The 21,296-nt window shown below is 41.0% G+C and overlaps 1 protein-coding gene across 1 annotated transcript in view; it reads left to right on the top strand.

Annotated features, from left to right (window-relative positions):
* Positions 1-21,296, top strand: part of LRP2 (LDL receptor related protein 2) — a gene marked incomplete at both ends in the record, with an annotated part of 195,552 nt that overhangs the window by 126,845 nt on the left and 47,411 nt on the right. The window contains 13 exons of the mRNA XM_082840763.1: positions 714-1,634; positions 1,767-1,932; positions 2,289-2,447; positions 3,699-3,985; positions 4,698-4,901; positions 5,473-5,715; positions 8,754-8,879; positions 10,018-10,137; positions 12,734-12,865; positions 14,342-14,543; positions 15,500-15,795; positions 17,233-17,749; positions 20,793-20,945. Of these exons, the coding sequence (XP_082696889.1) occupies positions 714-1,634; positions 1,767-1,932; positions 2,289-2,447; positions 3,699-3,985; positions 4,698-4,901; positions 5,473-5,715; positions 8,754-8,879; positions 10,018-10,137; positions 12,734-12,865; positions 14,342-14,543; positions 15,500-15,795; positions 17,233-17,749; positions 20,793-20,945 (3,526 nt within the window). The remainder of the gene's footprint in view (positions 1-713; positions 1,635-1,766; positions 1,933-2,288; positions 2,448-3,698; positions 3,986-4,697; positions 4,902-5,472; positions 5,716-8,753; positions 8,880-10,017; positions 10,138-12,733; positions 12,866-14,341; positions 14,544-15,499; positions 15,796-17,232; positions 17,750-20,792; positions 20,946-21,296) is intronic.

Genomic DNA, 21,296 nt, shown 5'->3' with positions numbered 1-21,296 from the left:
AGAGTAGAGTATACTGTATACTCTGCAAAGCCTAAAATATTTACTGTTTGGCCCCTTACAGAAGAAGCTTGCCAACCCTTAGTAGCAGTACAACAGACTTCTGACTACATGGAATCAATGCGGGCTCCCTCTCTATTCCTTAAACTATCTTCCTGCCATGCTTTTTATTCTAGCATTTACATTGTTCTTTAATGCCCAAAGGCAAATGGCCTTTTGTTTTGGTGACTTTAGAAGGTCCTTGGGATAAAAACCTCTACACTACTTAGAAAGGCAAGAAAAGATCTCGCGTTAATGCCAAACAGTGCATTTGATGACATAGGTAACAACCTGAGATATTGCTGGCTCTCACTCTTTGCTCCTTTCATCATGTTGGAGTAGAAGGTATGTCATGATAATGAGTCTTTGAAGATTCAGGTAGAAGAGGAAGGACATTCTAGAAGATACACCTTTCAGTAGAAAGTGGGTTATGATGTTTGCTATGAATTCGGATCTGCTTTAGAAGCTGAAGAGAGTTACATTCTCTTTAAATGTGAAGAAACAATCTATTTAGTTCCTAAGAGTAAATATTTATTTTTCTAAGTCTAAACTGAGATATTAATCTATCATCCTGGAAAAGACAACATATACTGACCCAAACCTCAATCTTACAAACGGTATCTTCTTCTTCCTTCTTGTTTTTCCATTCATCAGCATGCTCTTTCATTTTTCTGCAGGAAATCTTTATTTCACCAATGCTTTTAGGTCTGAAACACTGATAGAAGTTCTAAGGATCAATACCACCCATCGCCGTGTTCTCCTTAAAACCACAGTGGATATGCCCAGGGATATTGTTGTAGACCCCAAGAACAGATACCTCTTCTGGTCTGACTATGGACAAAACCCAAAGATTGAACGTTCTTTTCTTGACTGTACCAATCGAACTGTGCTTGTATCAAACATCGTTGCCACACCACGGGGCTTGGCATTGGACCTTAGCAATGGCTACGTTTATTGGGTTGATGATGCTTTAGATTTAATTGCAAGGGTCAGCATTGACGGAGGGGAATCTGAAGTAATTCGTTTTGGCAGTCGTTACCCAGCTCCGTATGCCATCACTATATTAGGAAATTCCATCATATGGGTAGACAGGAATTTAAAAAAAATCTTCCAAGCCAGCAAGGAGCCATATAAAGCAGATCCACCAACAGTTATAAGGGACAATATCGACTGGCTAAGAGATGTGACCATCTTTGACCAGAATGCTCAGCCCCGGTCACCAGCAGAGGTCGACAACAACCCTTGCTTGGAGGATAATGGAGGATGCACCCATTTCTGCTTTGCTCTGCCTAAATTGCACACCCCAAAATGTGGCTGTGCCTTTGGGACCCTGCAAGGTGATGGCAAGAGCTGTGCCATTTCATCAGAGAATTTCCTCATCTTTGCCTTGGATGATTCCTTGAGGAGCTTACACTTTGACCCTGAGGACTATAGTCAACCTTTCACAGCAATAAGCGTGGAAAGAATTGCCGTGGCCCTAGACTATGACAGCATAGATAACAGAATCTACTTCACACAAATTTTACAATCTGGAAAAGGCCAGATTTCCTATGTCAACCTGAATTCAAGGAGCAGTTCTCCCACCATTGTTGTTTCGGGTAAGTGCACGCTAAGTGTAGCTTATCTTGGAAGGAGACACAATGGGGTCAACACACATGGATAACCCAGGGGTTCTAAAATGCATATTGAGACTCTAACTTCTTTTTGTGTTTTTGTTGGTATATGTCCAGGCATAGGGAATCCTGAGGGCATTGCCTTTGACTGGATCAATAGAAGAATTTATTACAGTGACTACACCAACCAGACAATTAAGTCCATTGCCACGGATGGGTCTAAGCACACTGTGATAGCCCGAGTTACAAAGCCAAGAGCAATTGTGTTAGATCCTTGCCAAGGGTATGCCATGGTCTGCTTATTTCTGGAGGGAGTGGGGTCTGAAGTTGTTTTATGCTCATAGAGAGTCAGTGTTTTGTGGGCTTGTAGCACTGTAGCTACAGATTCAAGGGTGGAAGAGCATGAGTGACTCTACCTGGGAAGGAACTCCCATTGATGCTAGGAAAATTGGCAGCATACTAGCGAATTAATGCTCTGACTCAGTAAATCCACATTGGGCAAGTTGTATGGATGGGAATGGAGTAGGGTTTCATTTTGCCATATTGGTGTCAATTTACAGTTAAAGAATGCTGCCATCTTTCTTAAGTAAAAAGAGTGAGATTCTTTGTGATGAATTATGACTCCTTTTGGATCACTAGGTACATGTATTGGACCGACTGGAGTACTAATGCCCAAATTGAGAGAGCCACACTGGGAGGAAACTTCCGGGAATCCATCGTGAACAGTGACCTGGTCTGGCCCAACGGGCTCACTCTGGACTATGAAGAAGGCTTTCTCTACTGGGCAGATGCTAATCTGTATGTGTCTTTGGTTATTCCTGCGGGTGTTGATGAGAAGATTTCTTCCTCCCTCTTCAGAAAAAGAGGGATATGCATAATGTGATGAAATATTGGTGAATACACCTGTGAAAATTGATGTATATCATGAGATTGAATAATTGTGAACTGAAGGCATCTAAAGATGCATTACTAGACAAGTTAATTTCAACTATAATTACAAATGTAGTCATTCAATTTATAATTTACGGGCCCCATGTAAGTACCATAAAATATGAATGGCTTTTCAATGCACACTGATAGTAAGTTTTCTCTGGGCTTTAGCATTCAGTATCTTGTAAAAACATTTTCCTTCGGTCTTTGTCTTTTCGTTGTCTTCTCAAAAAAGTTCTTTCTTCTGTGCCAGCTTCTTCTCAATTTCATAGTGTTTTGCTTATAAACTTCTGTCAGCTCTAATTTTATATGTAACTCTCTAAGTACTCCTGAAATTACTCACATTCCAATCATCCGAATGATTGAAGAGATGAGATGATTTTGTTTCTTATGGCTGGTGTCTACATGGTGGGAATCTTAACTTTTCTTGCTTATTTTCTTATGATTTTGGTCTTGTGCCACTGAGCACCTAACAACTTCATCTTTATTTTCTCACTTGAAACAAAGCAGTGATGTTTTGTGTCTAAATTTAGATCATTCTAGGTAAATATCTCAAAGTAAATGACAAATGGAAAAAATCAAAAGTAATTCACATTTTTAAAAAAAATATTTATTTATTTGGCTGCATCGGGTCTTAGTTGCAGCATGTGGGAATCTTTAGTTGCAGCATGTGGGATCTAGTTCCCTGACCAGGGATTGAACCCGGGTCCCCCGCATTAGGAATGCGGAGCCTTAGCCACTGGACCACCAGGGAAGTCCCATGTAATTCACATTTTATTGAGTGACTACTTTGTACTAAACACCAAGTACCATGCAATTACATATATAATTTCATAATGCTCTCCCGTTTTCAAATGTTAGTCTGGTTCCCTTTGTAGGATTACTTGTGGGTTATATTAATATGTGGAAATCAATGATTTATATAGGCCATTGTTTGATAAGCAGATGAAGTTCTCCCGTTACCAGAAGAAACATTTCTTGCTGCCATATGCTGCACTTGAAAGTTGGGGGCTTGTGTAAAGCCATGGTTGGGCTCAGGCATTGGGTACCAGTTGAGAAACTTATTCTTTCTGGATTCCAGCTTTTTTTTTTTTTTTTTTTTCCCCATCTTCGTTTTAGGCAGAAGATTGAGCGCATCACTCTACAGGGCCTGGAGCGGGAGGTCATTGTCAGCAGAGCCAATAATCCTTTTGGTTTGGCTGTCTATGGCCAGTATGTTTACTGGACTGACTGGTTCAATAAAAAAATTTACCGAGCAAACAAATATGATGGGTCAAGTCAGACTGCAATGACCACGACTCTTCCCTTCCTGCCTAAGGGTATTCGTGCTGTCGTGAAGGACCAACAGCAGTGTCACAATCCTTGCGATCAGTTTAATGGGGGCTGCAGCCATATTTGTGCACCAGGTAAGGCACTGGCCATGAAGATAGACTCATGGAGAGTAATAATAATGATGACCACTAGTAAGGAAGGCTGAGGGAATATTCAGCTCTAATAGGAGAAAAAATTCTCTTTGTTTTCAGAGTAACTTTTAAAATAGATTTCAGGGTTTGTATGTTGAGAAGAAGACTTTGAAAGGTTTCTTTTGTATTCCATATGGAGCCTTCTTACAAAGACGTTTTTAATTCAAGCTTGATGGAGGTAGAAAGAAACGTGCAGGTTAGGCTGCTGCATCTCATGTCTTGAATAGAAATTTCATCAATGAGCTAACGTTCCTTATAAAAGGATTTAATTCTTTCACTTAGGAGGTAAAGTTTATAGTGGATATTTTAGAGCGTGGTGTGTGCTTCAGAAGTGTGTTTTATAGAGAACAACAAATTCATAGGAAGACGTGCCTTTTGAGACTGTTGCTTTGCAGATTTTGCTGAGAAGGTAGAATCATTGCGAACGTTTCAGTGAAGACAAGAGATAGTGGTTTAAAGATTAAGGTGAAGTAGCCACATTTATTAGAAATTGGTGGTGGTTCTTACCGATGGAAAAATGACTCAGAGTAGAGTTTCCATGGCTTGTCTTATAGCGTGTTTAATATAGAAGCTGTGGCCAATGCTCTTCTGGAGGAGAAAATATGAATGTTTGCTACACAAATCTTTAGCTTTTCCTGGGCCTACCTTTCTTCAGGTCCAAATGGCCCTGAGTGCCAGTGTCCACACGAGGGCCACTGGTACCTGGCCAACAACAATAAGTACTGCATCCGGGATAATGGTACAAGGTGCCATAGTTCCAAGTTCACCTGCCTCAATGGGAACTGCATCCCAGAGCAGTGGAAATGTAACGACATCGATGACTGTGGTGACAGCAGTGATGAGCTGGAAACTCTCTGTGGTGAGTTGGACTCTTGGAACTTTTGTTAAGAACTCACAATGTGCCAAGTGTTTGGTCCTTTTAGAAGTGAAAAACATTTACTCTGAGAATCTAGACTTGCACTTTGCTTAAATCGCACATAAGCTGATATATGTGCTGTGAAGTAGTGTATGATGCTTTATTAGGAAGCACCTCTATAGTGGTTAAGAGCAAAGGTGCTGGATGCCATTACAGTCTGTTGAGCCCTGGGAAAGTTACTTAACCTCTCTGAGCCTCGATCACATTAAAACATTGTGTCTGAAAACTTAACGTGATTAAGTTTAATGTGATTGAGATAAACTTATACATTGAGATGGCAGAGAAATGGAGTGACTTTGCCATTTGCTTAAAATACTTCATTTGCTAAAAGAAGCATACAAAATATTTGCTTAATCTAACTAATTTAAAGTGTTATCTCACTTTGCATGCAGTGCGTTTTGCCTTGGAAGGTAAACCCAAAGTGTCTTATTTTATTTGCTTGTATCTTTTTTAGAAAATGGGATGATGCTTTAATCCAGAAGCTTCTTCAATGTTTTTTTTCCCCTCCTCTTAGCCTATCACACTTGCCCTTTGACGAGCTTCACCTGTGCCAACGGGCGATGTGTCCAATATCGTTATCGTTGTGATCACTACAATGACTGTGGTGACAACAGTGATGAGGCAGGGTGCCTGTTCAGGGCTTGTAATGAAACCACGGAATTTACTTGCAGTAATGGAAAGTGCATCCCGCTTCACTTAGTCTGCGATGGAATGGACCACTGCCATGATCACAATGCCTCAGATGAGAAAAATTGCTGTAAGTTCATCTTCAGTACTTGTGCTTTGGAGTCTTGAAGTCTTAGCGCTTGGGAGATGAAATTTTTATATAAAGACAATGCATTTTCTGAGAAAAAACCCCATCGTATTCATCTAAAACATACATTTCATTTTAATACAGTCTACTAAGCGATTTTTTAAAACTATTCTACCTAGTATTTGAATTATTCACCTAAATTTATGGATCTGTACAACCATCGACTATTTAACGTTCAGTATTTTCTCCTTGGTTTATACATCTGATGGTTTGAAAGCTTTACCAGTGGTTACTGACAAAAATGATTGATTAATGTGTTGTGTTTAATGTTTGTTGTGCAAAAAGGTATGTAGTACAGTGTTGACTGAAATGATTTGTCTCTTTAGTTTTTCTGATAAATTGCTTTTTAGTGAATTGGTTTTCCACAATTTCTGGGATTTGCACTTTAGAATCTTGAGAAAACAAAAGGGTGGAGCGTGAGCACAAATGTATTTTTAGTTTGGGTATATCTACATGTTCCATTGCTTTTGTAGGCACTTAAACACAATATTTATTCGGGTGTGCCTTTTTTTTTTTTTTTTATCAACAAGTGGCCAATCTGTTTCATCTATCTCCCCAAACTTTTTTTTTTTTTTTTTTTGGCAGTACTTGGGCCTCTCACTGCCGTGGCCTCTCCCGTTGTGGAGCATAGGCTCCGGACACGCAGGCTCAGCGGCCATGGCTCACGGGCCCAGCCGCTCCGCGGCATGTGGGATCCTCCTGGACCGGGGGCACAAACCCGTGTCCCCTGCATCGGCAGGCGGACTCTCAACCACTGCGCCACCAGGGAAGCCCCCAAACTTTATTTTGAGTATTTTAATGCAACTCCCAGACATACATATCACTGATAAAGACCTTCTGAAAAACAACTACTATGCCAGTATTATGCCCAACAAAATCAACAATACTTATTTAATATCCTCTAGTACTCAGTCCATATTCAAATTTTATCACTTGTCCCCGAAATGTCAACAGTTGCTCTGTTCAAATTATGATTCAGGCAAGGTCTACACATTGATTTAGGCTGGAATTGAGGCCTAGTGATTTGATTACATTAGACTCAATTCTTTGGGCAAGAACACTTCATAGGTGGAGCTATTTCTTGTCGTATCACATAAGGAAGCACATAATGCTTGATTGTTCCACTTTAAGTGAGGATGAAATTAATTAGTGAATTTAGAAGTCAGCCTGAGTCTTCCCTTAGGAAGTTCCCATCAACCTTTCACCCAGTGGTTTTAGCAACCATGGATGGTTGTTCCATAAATTCATTATTACTTTAAGGGTTACAAAATAGGCATTTTAAAATTTTATCGTTCCTTGCACATTTATTAGCTGACGTTCCATAAAGAAGAAATTTCCCTTATTAACTATTTTGTTATCCTGAAATAAAATTCTGCAGGGTAAATGTCTGATTCTTTTCCTTTGTCATTTTTGAGAGTAATGAGTTGGTGACCAATGAGCACTAAGTTTTTGCTTTGTTTTGTTTTTACTATTGTGTTAAACTCATGGATTTTTACGTTTTTGAGTTTAAATGCAGTGAGGTAAGTTACTGGTTTTGGTGCTTAATTGTTCTATCTTCGGCCAGCAGGAACCCTGGTAAAGTTGGGTTCTCTGTTATTTTGACTTGACCCCATTCAATCTTCCATAGCTCAGACTTGTACATTTCCTGTCTCAGACCTGGAATTGGCCTCATTCCTTTTGTGGTATTTCAAAATTACCACAGTGTTGCATTACCCATTCCTATTTGGCTTTTATTGCTTCTAGGCCTTTTTATTGGACAGAGCTAGGAAATACAATTCTTAAGGGGAAAAAAAATGATATTGGTATTTTCCATTTTAATTTGGGATAACAGGTTTTTTACCTTTTGGATTTTATAATCATGTCTGTTTTACTTAAAAATCTTGGTTTGTAATAAGTGACATTAACATAGTCACTTATTTGCTTTATTCTATAATAATTTCAACATGCCTATAATAATTTCAAAGTAACCACACAAATATAATTAAAGATTTTAGGTCCTTCTTGTTCTTAGATTATTTCCCACTAGGAATATGCAGTCATTTGTTACTGTTTCCAAATTTTAGGAATTGCTTTTCTCTGTCTATTTTTATTTCATTATGTTTATTTATACAAAATAATGTTCATGGTTTCATAGTCAAAATTATATGACAAGGTGCATTCACAGAAGTCCTTCTTCCTTGTCCTCTCCACCCTGCTCCCTCCACACTATTCTCAATCTGTTCATAGGGGTTACAATTTTCATTAGTTTTATCTTTTCATCGTTGTTGTTTTTAGTGTAAGCATTTCTTTCTTGCTAGACATACACACTGCCATCATTTTTCTTACACAAAAGATAGCCTAGTGTTCTGCTTTTTTTTTTTTTTTTTTTTTTTTTGTGGTACGCGGGCCTCTCACTGTTATGGCCTCTCCCGCTGTGGAGCACAGGCTCCGGACGTGCAGGCTCAGCGGCCATGGCTCACGGGCCCAGCCGCTCCACGGCATGTGGGATCTTCCCGGACCGGGGCATGAACCCGTGTCCCCTGCATTGGCAGGCGGACTCTCAACCACTGTGCCACCAGGGAAGCCCTCTGCTTTCTTACTGTTGATATATCCTGGAGATCATACCATCATTCCTTATCAATATACAGAGATCTTCTTCATTCCTTTTTAAAGCTACATATTACTCCATTGTGTGGATATGCCATCATTTATTTAACCAAGAGTGGGGATTCATGCTGATGCTATTAAATAATGAAAACAGACAATTAAAACTATAAAGCAGCCTCCCCTCACCTCCATGGCCTCCGGTATCAGCTGGAAATATCTCTTTTTACTGTAGAATGTATGGCATCCCATAAGTGTCATGGATCATGCCTCTGTGATAGCTTTGAACATCCTTCCCTTCTGGTGGTTTGATTCTGCAATAGATCTATTAGCGTGGACGTGTATGATGTGTATGTGGTGGGTAAGTTCCAAATGTTTATCTGGTTTTCTTTTTCAAGCTGATCGCACGTGCCAGCCTGGATACGTAAAATGTATGAATTCAACTGTTTGTATTCCTCATCTTTTCTTGTGTGATGGAGACAACGACTGTGGAGATATGAGTGATGAAAACCCCATTTTCTGTGGTAAGATAAAACTGCATTTCCTTCTGTGGGTCCAGGGATGCATGTCTTGAGCTAATGCAAAGATACATCGCCTGGGTGTTAGGGCTAATTTCAATTTGTCATCTCAAATTGACCTTGTAAGTAGATTCAGTAGACAGTTACTTTAGGATGTAATTGTAGGGGCATAAGAAGCCCCTTCTCTCTGTTCCCTGGCTGGATGCCTGACTCCAAATATTTCTTCCAGAGACCAGCTCTAATGCCTATCTTTCTACAATTAAAGACCTTTTGTCTTCAGGAACTCCAGGCAGAATTTGCACATTGAGCCCTTGTATTTGCTCTCAATACATTTGTAGTAGCCATTAGTAACTGAAAGGATTTTTCTCTCTTTTTCATATGTTTGACTTTCAGAAACCTTAATTTCATATTTAGCCATTTGGTTTAATCAAATAATTTCCTGTATCTATTAAACTAAAAGGCCTTTCTTAAGCACGATGATTTTGAGACTATTGGTGTAAATAGATGCATCCTTTAAGAACTTAGTGATTGTCACCAGGCCAGGTTACAGTCCAAGAGCAGGAGTCAGTTGTAAAAACAGCAGCAAGAGGTAGCAGAAAATCTAGAAAACACATTAGACCAGAACTACCTCAGGTTATGCAAGAAAAGAATCAATGTTCACGTGTAGGCAGAGTCATTTACTCAAATGAATTATAAGGATGATTAAGAGCAGAACTTCGATAACTCTCTAGAATCATGGTCTAAGATGGCTAAAAGATTGTGTGTAGGGTGAACTCAGATTTGGTTATATTGTTTTTGCTTTTCAATAGCATTTATTTTATTTTATGTTATGGCAGAAAACGTAGAACCAAGTTTTCTTTTATCTATAATTTGTGATTTCATGTGTCAAAAAATAGTCTTTTGGTATTTCTAACAAATGCAATTCATTTTTGAACTTCTGGAATTTAGAAAAAAATTCTGGAAAACTGGAGTGGTATTGCTCTCCCATACTCTTCCCTCCCAATGGAAAACTTATACAAAAACTCATTTCCCAGGCCTCAGCCTTCCTTTCTTGGCAACTCGTATCCAGATCAGAGATACAGGCAGGTTATTAGGAACAAGCTTGTGTGTTGCTCATGGGTTTTATCTTCTTTGCCTCCTGCAGTCTCTAAGTCGTGTAAGAGCGATGAGTTCCACTGCACATCTGGATCCTGTATTCCTAGCTTTTGGTTTTGTGATCACGAAAGAGATTGTTCTGACGGCTCTGATGAACCTGACACTTGTGGTAAGAGAGTAAGCAAGCATGGAAAGCATTGTAATGCGGCTGGAGACCCTCTTCCGACTACTTCAAATATAGACTACGATTCTGGCTGCGGGATGTTTGCACTCCTTGCTGAAACCACTCAGCAGACATTCATTAAAAACCTGCTCATGCAGGGCACTGGGTGGGTTGCTGATCAGGATAAGGAGGCTGCTGATCGATGCAGATGAAAAGAGATTATGTTGGTGATGCACCTGCTACCTGCCGGGCTTGTAGAACTCAATTAATTGTAATTGACTCTGAATTGGAATTTCTGAACTTGGCTGAGTTCTGACCCATAAGACTGTGGGAGGATCCAAGAGTGATTGAAATCATCATATATAGGTGGAGGGGGCATATGAGGGTCACATATTTCTTTCTGTTCTGTGTGCCAGCTGAGGAGGTAGGGTCCATGGCCATCTGAGCTTCCTGAGATGTTCCAAGGACCTTCTAGTCATATTCTTAGAGGCAGTTGTGTGTTGCTTGTGTTTGAAGGCTGCTGTTTACCTTTGCAAGTCCTAATCTATATCCACACACAATTTTTTTTACATAATTAAAAAAATATAAAGGTAAAATCGAATACATTGCTTTTTTGTCTGTCAATATTGCTGTATAGGGGTCAGCAAACTATGGCCATGGGCCAGCTGCTTGTCTTTATAAATAAAGTTTCATTAGAATGCAGCCACATCCTGGCTATGGCTGCTTTTTGGCTACAATGGCAGTGTCAAGTAGACGCGACAGAGAACATATGGCCTGTGAGCCTAAGATATATACTGTCTGGTTAAGAGAGAGTTTGCTGACCCCTGTTACAAAGTCTTCATACTCCTGTTTAATGGCTGTGTGATATTCCATTGAGTGGTTATATGATCATTGAGTTAACTGCCTCTATTTTAAGCATTTAGATTGCTTTATTTTTTTCCTGTATTATAAATATCACTGCAGTAAGTACCATCACATATAAAGCTTTTTTTTGGAGTGGTATTTTCTTTTTTCTTTTTATAAATTTATTTATTTATTTTGGCTGCGTTGGGTCTTTGTTGCTGCGCGCAGGCTTTCTCTAGTTGTGGTGCATGGGCTTCTCACAGTGGTGGCTTCTCTTGTTGCAGAGCACGGGCTCTAGGGCGCGCGGGCTTCAGTAGCTGTGGCACACAGGCTCAGTAGTTGTGGCGCACGGGCTTAGTTGCTCCACGGCAATGTGGGATCTTCCCGGACCAGGGTTCGAACCTGTGTCCCCTGCATTGGCAGGCAGATTCCCAACCACTGCGCCACCAGGGAAGTCCCTGGAGGGGTATTTTCTTAAGACCATTAGCCTAGTTTTGCAGCTGAATTCAGACTATTTTCTATTCCTATCTTCCCTCAGGTTCAAATTCTGTGGCTAATAGAAAGTGGTATTAGAAGCTCTTTGCCAATTTCTTTTTCCCCAACACTAAGAGTTTTGAGAAAACAAAGGGCACATAGAGTTTTGAGGATTTGTAAAGGAAATAATTAATAACTGTTAGGTGGGTAGAATAGTCTTAGAGATTGGTTTAAATATATGAACTATTGGTTCAAATATACGAAGAATAAATATAGTTTCCAGACTTCTCCATGGGAACCAAAGTCATAGTAATAGCAATTAGTACCAACTGTCTGACATATTTAAATAGAAGTAAACACGCAATCTAAAATGAATGCATTCTCATAATATGCAGAGATATCTTTTTCTAGTTTTATTGAGATATAATTGACATACAGCACTGTGTAAGTTGAAGGTATAGAGCATGATTTACATACATCATGAAATGATTACCACAATAAGGTTGGTGCACATCCTATACACAGATATTATTTTAAAGAGATAATAAGATGTATATAAAAGAGTAAAATCCCCACTCCTTCACCCTCCTACAGTCCCCTCCCTCCCTAGACATAATCACTATTAAGTGTGAATTCTTCTTATCTTTATCTATATATCCTGACATGTAGTTTTTAAAACACAAATAGGATCTTACTACCTATATTTTTTCTGCAATTTCCCCCCCACTTTTTTTTTTTTAGCCTAACAGTAGCTTGTCACTTAGAAAGTGCAGCTCTATCTGATTCCTTTGCACTGCTGAATGTTGCTATAAAGTATGGGTGTTCCATGTGTTTTTATCCCTTTCCCAGCTGATGGATATTTAGGTGGTTTCCATTTTTTCACTATAAGACATAATGCTAGCATGAACATCCTGCATATGTGGGAAGATTCTTATAGGCTAGATCTCTAGGAGTAGCATTCCTGTGTCAAAGGGGATATGTTTCTTTCAAAGACTGTATTGATATGTACTCTTTTCTTACCAGCTTATGAAAGGTCATGTTTCTCCTTACTGTTATTATTGTGCTGTATTTTTAGTGGTTAAAATTAAATTTTCTTTAGCCCTAGGCTAATTTTGAGGGGTCTCTGGGTTTATTGGCATATGACAACTTGATTCGTTGACATGTGGGATATGATTAAAGAACTCTAATTGGTGTTCTAGAAAGCCCATGCTGTCGTAGGCTTCTCTCAAGATTCCTGGACTGCAAACCACTCTTCTCACCAAGAGTGCTTTTTATATTTTTTCAGAGTTTTCTGAGCCCACATGCTTCAGTGATGAATTCAGGTGTGACAATAACAGGTGCATCCAAGTAGAGTGGGTCTGTGATGGTGATAATGACTGTGGGGACATGAGTGATGAGGATGAAAGACACCACTGTGGTAAGTGCAAACAGTCAATTCCTCTGCATTGTCACATTCTAGAGAAACTCAGTAGATTTATTTTTCTGTCTTTGGAGTATATGGTTGTCAGAGAGGTTCCTCTTTGTTGAATGCACACAGATAGAATGTTACCTTTATTTTTACGCCCAAGAATGTTTGATACCATTCACTTAAATGCTTTAAAATGATGAAAAATGATTTTAATGTTTACTTTTTTTCTGTTGCATTTAGGTAATGGAAATAATGTCCTACATTTCTAGAGCAGATAAAGAGAACTCAGTTGGCCACTCTTAATAGCAGTTTTAATAGTGTTGCAATTAACTGTGCCTCCAGTTTTATCCATTACCCTAGAGCTGTTAGGGGGTGGGGGGGTCATTCCTTTTAAGTGAATTATGGAACAAACTATGGAACACCATCTCCCATTACCAACAGAGCATAGAACTCTTAGCTAAGGTGTCTTGGAAGAGTGTCTTTCCATGGTAGAATAATAAAAACAATGACTCCATGATGTCTGCATTTGATTGTTACCTCATATGTCCATGACTTTGGTGGTGGTCCATGGTTCTACATATATTCTATGAAATGGGTGGTTGGCAGCTGCACAAACATGGACTGTAGCATATACTTTTCTCCTATATCTCCTCACCAAGACTGCCTTTCTCTTGTCTCCTCTTTACCCTCAGTGAGATTGGATAAAATACCTGTATTTTATTCTGCAGGCTTTCATGATTACATGTTAGCATCTTAGCTCTTTCCTAACAGTGTCTTGGTTTCTGACAACTCTTATTGACATACACAGCTCCTATATACCTAGGAAAGAAGCCCTAGCTTTTTGGAAAATTCTATGACTTTGAGCTATCTAGTCAACCATTGCGAGCTTCAGTTTTCTCATCTGTAAAACTGGCATAAAAATGCCTATCTCACATTGTGTTTGAGTGATTATACTTTGTAAACTAAAAAATGTTACCAAATGTAAGGGATTTTTGGTATCCAATTAATAAAATGTGAGTAGTTTTTTTTTTTGTTTGTTTGTTTGTTTTGTGTGTGTGTGTGTTTTTTTTTTTTTTTTGCGGTACGTGGGCCTCTCACTGTTGTGGCCTCTCCCATTGCGGAGCACAGGCTCCGGACGCTCAGGCTCAGCGGCCATGGCTCACGGGCCCAGCCGCTCCGCGGCATGTGGGATCTTCCCGGACCAGGGCATGAACCTGTATCCCCTGCATCGGCAGGCGGACTCTCAACCACTGCACCACCAGGGAAGCCCTACCTTTATTTTTTACTTCTGAAAAAAAATCAAAGATCCAAAGCAATTAAAATGAAAATTTGGGAGCGTAGTTTGTCTACCTATTTTCCCTTCATTTCCTTTCATCCCTCAGACTATTATGTAATGTCAAGCAAGATAAATAATGCTTCAGAATGAATTTGACTTCTAGAATGAGCTCTCATGTGATTTCTGATTCTCATGTGCTTTGGTTTCAGAGAGTCACAGCTGCTCAAGTTCTGAGTTTCTCTGTGTAAGTAGCGTGTCTCCATCCAGGAGGTGCATCCCTCAATCTTGGGTTTGTGATGGCGATGCGGATTGCTCTGATGCCTATGATGAGCACCAGAACTGCACCAGGAGATCCTGCTCTGAAACGGAGTTCACCTGTAGTAATGGACTGTGTATCCCCGACTGGTTCAGGTGAATTGGGGATTAAACAATCTACCAACAAACCTAAACTTCCATGAGGCAGGACTGGGGCCTGGAGCCCATGGTACTGTTAGTGGTCTATGAAAATGTTTGGATTTCTTTTAAAATCAAAAGAAAAAAAAAAGAAAGTTTAGGTCAAAGAAAGTATTATAATACCAAATAATATTAATATATCTGGCTTTATACCAATGTGGTCCTTAATTATAAATGTTTTTTATGGTGGTAAAAGTCACATAATATAAAACATACTATTTTAACCACATTTAAGTGTACATACAGTTCAGTGGCACTAAGTATATTCACATTGCTGTGCAACTCTTACCATCATCCGTCTCTGGAATTTTTCACCTTCCTAAACCGAAAATCTGTCCTCTTTAAACACTAACTCCCCATTCGCCCTCCCCACTCCCCTTAACCCCCGGCCCCTGGCATCTACCAATGTACTTTCTGACTCTATGAATTTGACTATTCTAGGGAAATAAATAAATATTTTTATGGAGGAAGGGGCCCATGAAGGCAAAAGTGCCTAGGGTCCATGAAGGTCATAACATGACCTTGCACGGAGGGTCAGAGAGATGAATGAAGTGGGCTTGCTAGAAGAAAGTTCTTTCTTGAGGTAGCTGAGGCTCTTGGTTTTCCACTTGGAGTAGAGGCATGGGTACAAGAAATACTTCATTCTCTTCTCTCTGCTGTAAGAAGAATAACGGTGTGAGCATGATGATAAATGGGTCTGGGCGCTGCGGCTCAGGGTCAACCAGGCAACAGTGAGGGGCAGGTGAGGTGGACCTTGGGCAAGTGCTCCAGCTAAGAGACGCAGACACTAGTCAGCGTCATTTGTGTGGAGGGAAGTTGCGTATCTGGATTTTCACCTGAAATATTCTGATTTTAAATGCTGGAAACATATTTAAAAAACCCTCTCAAGAGTGGTACTGGGTTTCATGACACAGGTGTGACCGGCGCAACGACTGTGGTGACTACAGTGATGAGAGGGACTGCGTGTACCCTGCCTGCGACAAGGTCCATTTTACCTGTCAGAATGGGCTCTGCATTTATAAGGCCTTCGTCTGTGATGGGGAAAATGACTGTGGAGATGACTCAGATGAGCTGGAACACCTGTGTCACACCCCGGAGACCACGTGTCCCCCTCATCAGTTCAGGTGTGACAATGGGAACTGCATCGAGATGGTGAAAGTCTGCAACCACCTAGATGACTGTTTAGACAACAGTGATGAGAAAGGATGTGGTGAGTATAACAGAAGATCGGGGAGAAGGAAACCAGGGGGACAATGTGGATTTTCAACCCTTCATGACTTAGCAGGACTTGTCAGTTGGTTCTCTAAGTAGAACATTGCCAGAAAATTACTATTGCTTGTCTAGCAAAAAGCAAGGATTTCTTGGTATCTAAGGTCAGTCACAAACATTTTTTGGACTAATTCATGAGTTAGGCAGTCATTACAGAGAACAGGAGATGAACAAATTCAGGCCAACGGTATCTAACAGCAGAGAGTGTTGATTCTCTTTGGCCTCTTGCAATGACTTGTTTCCTTCACTGCCTCTCTGCTAGGATTCCTTAGCCTGTTTGTTTTTTTTTTAAATAAATTTATTTATTTTATTTATTTTTATTTTTGGCTGTATTGGGTCTTCGTTGCTGCACGCAGGCTTTCTCTAATTGCGGGGAGCGGGGGCTATTCTTCGTTGCTGTGCACAGGCTTCTCATTGCGGTGGCTTCTCTTGTTGTGGAGCACGGGCTCTGGGCGCGCGGGCTTCAGTAATTGTGGCTCGTGGGCTTAGTTGCTTTGCGGCATGTGGGATCTTCCCGGACCAGGGCTCGAACCCGTGTCTCCTGCATTGGCAGGCGGATTCTTAACCGCTGCGCCACCAGAGAAGTCCCCTTAGCCTGTTCTTAATTTTCATCCTCAGGTGGCTAAAGGGGAGAGTTTAACTGGCAGCCCCTCCCCCCACCCCCACCAAACTCCCACAAGTAAACCAGTCTAGAATTTATAAAGTCCAGAATCTTAAGGAAGTGTTCTCCCCGCTGTGTAGTTTTTGAATGAGAATGGCCACGTGTCACAGGACCAGCCAGAGGTACCCTCCTGGGGTGCTGGGTGGCTCATCCCATTTGTGAGACTCAGTCAAGTGAGCACTTCTCTTCCCATCTCCATGTTCAGGGATGTCACACTGGGAGCCTGAAATTGGCCATGGTGTGAGTCGTGGCACCATTGAAATGGAAGAGGCTACAAATTAGAGCTCCCCCCTCCCCCCATCCCACCCCACACCCCAGACCTGTTTTACCAGCACACCACTGTGTGGGCTCTTCTGCTCTTCTTTCTTCTCTCTCCTGCTCTTTCACTTCTAAATTTATCGATTAAAAGAAGATTGGCAGGTATAGGATTAGAAGTCAAACTTGTTGGTTGTATTAGTTGTTAAAACCACTGGTGAAGGATCAAGTTGGGAAGAAGTTGAGTAAGAGTGACTTTTGAATAATGTAGGGCCTTTAGAAATCCCTTCCTATCTGTCTTCTTTTAGCATGATTCATTAAGAATTGGGTCTGTCCAAACGAAGCAAAACAAAACGAAACAAAAAGGGTTGGGTCTGTCCAGTGGGAAGGTTGACTTTGGACCATTATGGTGAATCCGTTGCTGTCAACTTAGGTTCTCTGATAACTGTCTTTTACCTACAGGTGTTAATGAATGCAATGACCCTTCACTCAGTGGCTGCGACCACAATTGCACAGACACTTTAACCAGTTTCTATTGTTCTTGTAACCCTGGTTACAAGCTGTTGTCTGACAAGCGGACTTGTGTTGATATTGATGAATGCAAGGAGACGCCCTTTGTCTGTAGCCAGAAGTGTGAGAACGTACTGGGCTCTTACATCTGCAAGTGTGCCCCAGGCTACATCCGTGAGCCAGATGGAAAGACCTGCCGGCAGAACAGCAACATCGAGCCCGATCTCATTTTTAGCAACCGTTACTATTTGAGAAATCTAACTATCGATGGCCATTTATACTCCCTCATCTTGCAAGGACTGGGTAATGCTGTGGCAGTGGATTTTGACCGAGTAGAAAAGAGATTGTACTGGCTTGATATAGAGAATAAAGTCATTGAGAGAATGTTTCTGAATAAGACAAACAGGGAGACAGTCATAAAGTACAATCTACCGGGTACAGAAAGTCTGGCTGTCGACTGGGTTACCAGGTAAGAAAAAGCTGAGGAGCTTTTTAAGAGTTAAAAGGCTTTTTGCTTTTAAAAAAGTATTCAAACCGTGTTTCCATCCTAACAGAGAGCTGATCTTTTCCAACTTGGGTTAATGGGTGGATACATTTTAATGCTTCTGCATGTTTTTGTTTTTTTCTGCTATGTACCTAATAATCAAATGGGATACCACAGAACCTAAAATCTAATGATTTTAAGAATTTATGATATCAATTTCATGGGGAGGGGCATCACAAAGGAGGAAAGAGCTCTGTTATTACTGGCCATTCAGTGAACTGGAGGTGTTGTGAAGGGATGATGCATGCATTTGTTGGTGCATTCAGTCATCGAAAGCTGTTGCCTAAGTGCCTCCTGCATGCAGTGCTATGCTAGGAACTGGGGTCTAGAGGTCAACAAGACAGACACAGCCCCTGCTTTCCTGGCGTTCACAGGCTGCTTGCAATGCTATTTATTCACAGCCTGGGCTGGTTGTAAAATGGAGAATGGCCGACTTGAAACTCTGAGCATCTTTGAGGGAGATGGTGATACTTTAATTCAAGTCCACCAACTCAACCACACTTCTTCACATCTCTATTGAATATCGAATCTATCAGATATTTGCCTTTGTGGTTGACATGAAGCTGGAGGCACTTAGCCTGCAAATATTATTGCTTCAGTCACCTCAGACCTACAGAGGACTCTTCCACGTCTTCTCTGTTTGACCATCTTAAGGGTAAAGGTCCTAAGATGGGGGATGGAGAATTGGCCCCCTAGTTCTACCTGAACAGTAACTGGCCTGCCATAGGTGCTCAAGGACTGCCTACAGAAAAATGAATAAAATCTTGATCATGTGAATACAAGTATTTTATATATAGTGGCTCTTTTGTGTGTCAAAAAGCATAGTGATTAATGATTTGCAGGAACAGAACTAATTGTGGTACTGCTCCTATCTCATCCTTTGCTGCAATGCAAGAAAAGGTAATATTTTAGCCTTGATATTGTCATTCAGCCCTCTCTCCCCAAAACTGATAGGATGAGATTTTCCCCTGGATTTCAGCTACTTTCCTCTCATTCTAGGCATGTTCTTGACCAGGGGAAAGAATTAGGTACATATGTGGTACTGAGAAAGATGGAGCAAAAACGTCTAGGGTGAGGGTAGGATAAAATATCTCATGACCGAAGCATTTTCTCAAATGTTCAAGAAGGAGTACAGCCAGGCTAAACATTCCTTAAAACACAAGGCAGGATAGAACCCAGTCACATTTAAGTTTGTAGGGGACAATTCTAAGATACTAATTACATTGAAATTTGAAACCATTTCCCCAATATCAATAAAGATGTTCATAGCGAACTCAAGGATGTTTGGTTTCCAAGGCCCTTAAACTTGATATACAAGTTTTTCAAAGCACCATTATGCACAGTGGAAAATTGTGCCGGTTCTCAGTCCTCTTAATTTTTCCTGGAGTGCGCATGGAGTGTCTTCTCCATATTCTGTTCACTGGGTCAGTGTTTTGACTGTGGAATAAAGAGAAATTAATGAGTTGGCAGGAAGCTCCACAGAGTGGAGTGCCCTGTGGTGGAGCCAGTCTTGAATGCCTGCTCTAGCTCTTACTAATCAGCAACCTCTGGGCCTCAGCAGCCTCATCAAGAAAACAGGAATAATGGGCTTCCCTGGTGGCGCAGTGGTTGAGAGTCCACCTGCCGATACAATGCAGGGGACACGGGTTCGTGCCCCGGTCCCGGAAGATCCCACATGCCGCGGAGCGGCTGGGCCCGTGAGCCATGGCTGCTGAGCCTGCGCGTCCGGAGCCTGTGCTCTGCGACGGGAGAGGCCACAGCAGTGAGAGGCCCGCGTACTGCAAAAAAAAAAAGAAAACAGGAATAAGATATTAAATAATATACTATTAAAAAAAGTCCTTAGCCCAGGGCTTGGCATTTAATAGATGTTTGCTATTATTATTGCTGTTATTACCCTCTACAATGTTGGAATCTAAAATTGTGGCCATCTCATACATCAGGATTTACCCAACTGAATTAAATAGCAAGGCTTGTGCATTTATGCATACTCATTCCCTCATCCCCAAGCCTAAAAAGATGCTACTGTCCTAACAGTTAAATATTCTGACACCTCGCATGGTTGGATCAGGCTTACCTCTGGCAAGGAGACGTTGGGGTCTTTTGGAAGAGAAATCGTTTCAGTAGGAATTGACTATCAGATCTCAAATGACACTCATTCTAGGAGTTTTGAACCCTTTGGAAGGTTATGGATACTTTAAGACTCTGGTGATACCCACAGACCCCTTGCTGGATAAAGCCACTTAACAAATTTATGCTTATACAATTTTGCATCAGTTTTAGAAGGTACACCCCCCGCCCCCAGAGCCTAGGCTACCCTGGTGTCAGATTAAGGACCCCAGATTAAGAACCCGCCTTATAGAAAATAAATGGATTTTATTGAATAGCAGTATATTCAGAACTGAAATATCCTTGAGGTAAGAGATTCTAATAAGTTTCTAAAGCTTTTTGAGTTTAAGTAAAACTTGGCACAGGGTAAGAAACTCATTTTGCCAGCCTACTGGGACGGGGCCAGGGAGGGGGTCAGGTTTTTCTTTATCTGAAGGATGCCATGATTCAGAGTTCCCTTGTGCAGTCTCAATGATAGCACTTAGACAAGTTTGTTTCCTTGACTCGATCACTTAAACTGTAGTTCATGATACTCATTGATCACTCTCACTTCCGCTTCCCTGCTCCTCTAAAGCCTGGAACATTGCTTGGGGAAGATGCCTTTTGCTGCATGAAGCAAGTAAAGCTAGAATCCTTGTGTGAAGTGTGGCCCCAGAATTTCCTGTTGTAAGGTGACATCAGGAAGAGTAGCACACATTCTTGCATCTTCTGTTGCCTCATTGCAGGAAGGTCAACTGTGTTTCCCCTTGTCCTTGTTTGCCTGGGGGAAAAGTGCTTGGATCGGAAATTGTGTGGCTAAATGTGCCTTTTTTTCTCAAGTAAAATGGCTATAACTCCTGGTTCTCCATTTCTCCATTTTCAGAAAGCTGTATTGGGTGGATTCCCACCTGAATTGCCTTTCTGTCTCTGACCTCAATGGTCGATACCGCCGCAAGCTGGCCGAGCACTGTGTGGATGCCAACAACACCTTCTGCATTGAGAATCCCAGAGGAATTGCCCTTCACCCTCGATATGGGTATTGTCTCCCTGTAATCTTGGGCTCTTCTTTCATGCCCTTCTTCCACCTCTGTTACCACAAAGGCTGTTCACGTAGTGACATCAAGGCCAGTGTCTTGTTGGAGTTTGTCTTCTGCTTTTCCTACCTGGTAAATGGCTTAGTGTAATGGGTAGAAGCATGGCTTGTTCAAATGCTATTCATCGGCTATTCTATTTTCTTTGCCATGACACACCATTTCACTTTCAAAGTCACATTTGGCTGCATGCAAGTAATTTATGGTTTAAAAAAACAACAACCCACCTTTACTGGACTTTCCATGTCAAATCCACTGAAATCCCCAGTTAATCATGTTCATTCCTGAGCATTTCC

This window comes from Leucopleurus acutus (assembly GCF_964270905.1).
Source record: "Leucopleurus acutus genome assembly, chromosome: 6".
Taxonomy (NCBI): Eukaryota; Metazoa; Chordata; class Mammalia; order Artiodactyla; family Delphinidae; genus Leucopleurus; species Leucopleurus acutus.
Note: the sequence above shows the minus strand (reverse complement) of the source record. Positions and strands in the feature narration are given on the sequence as shown.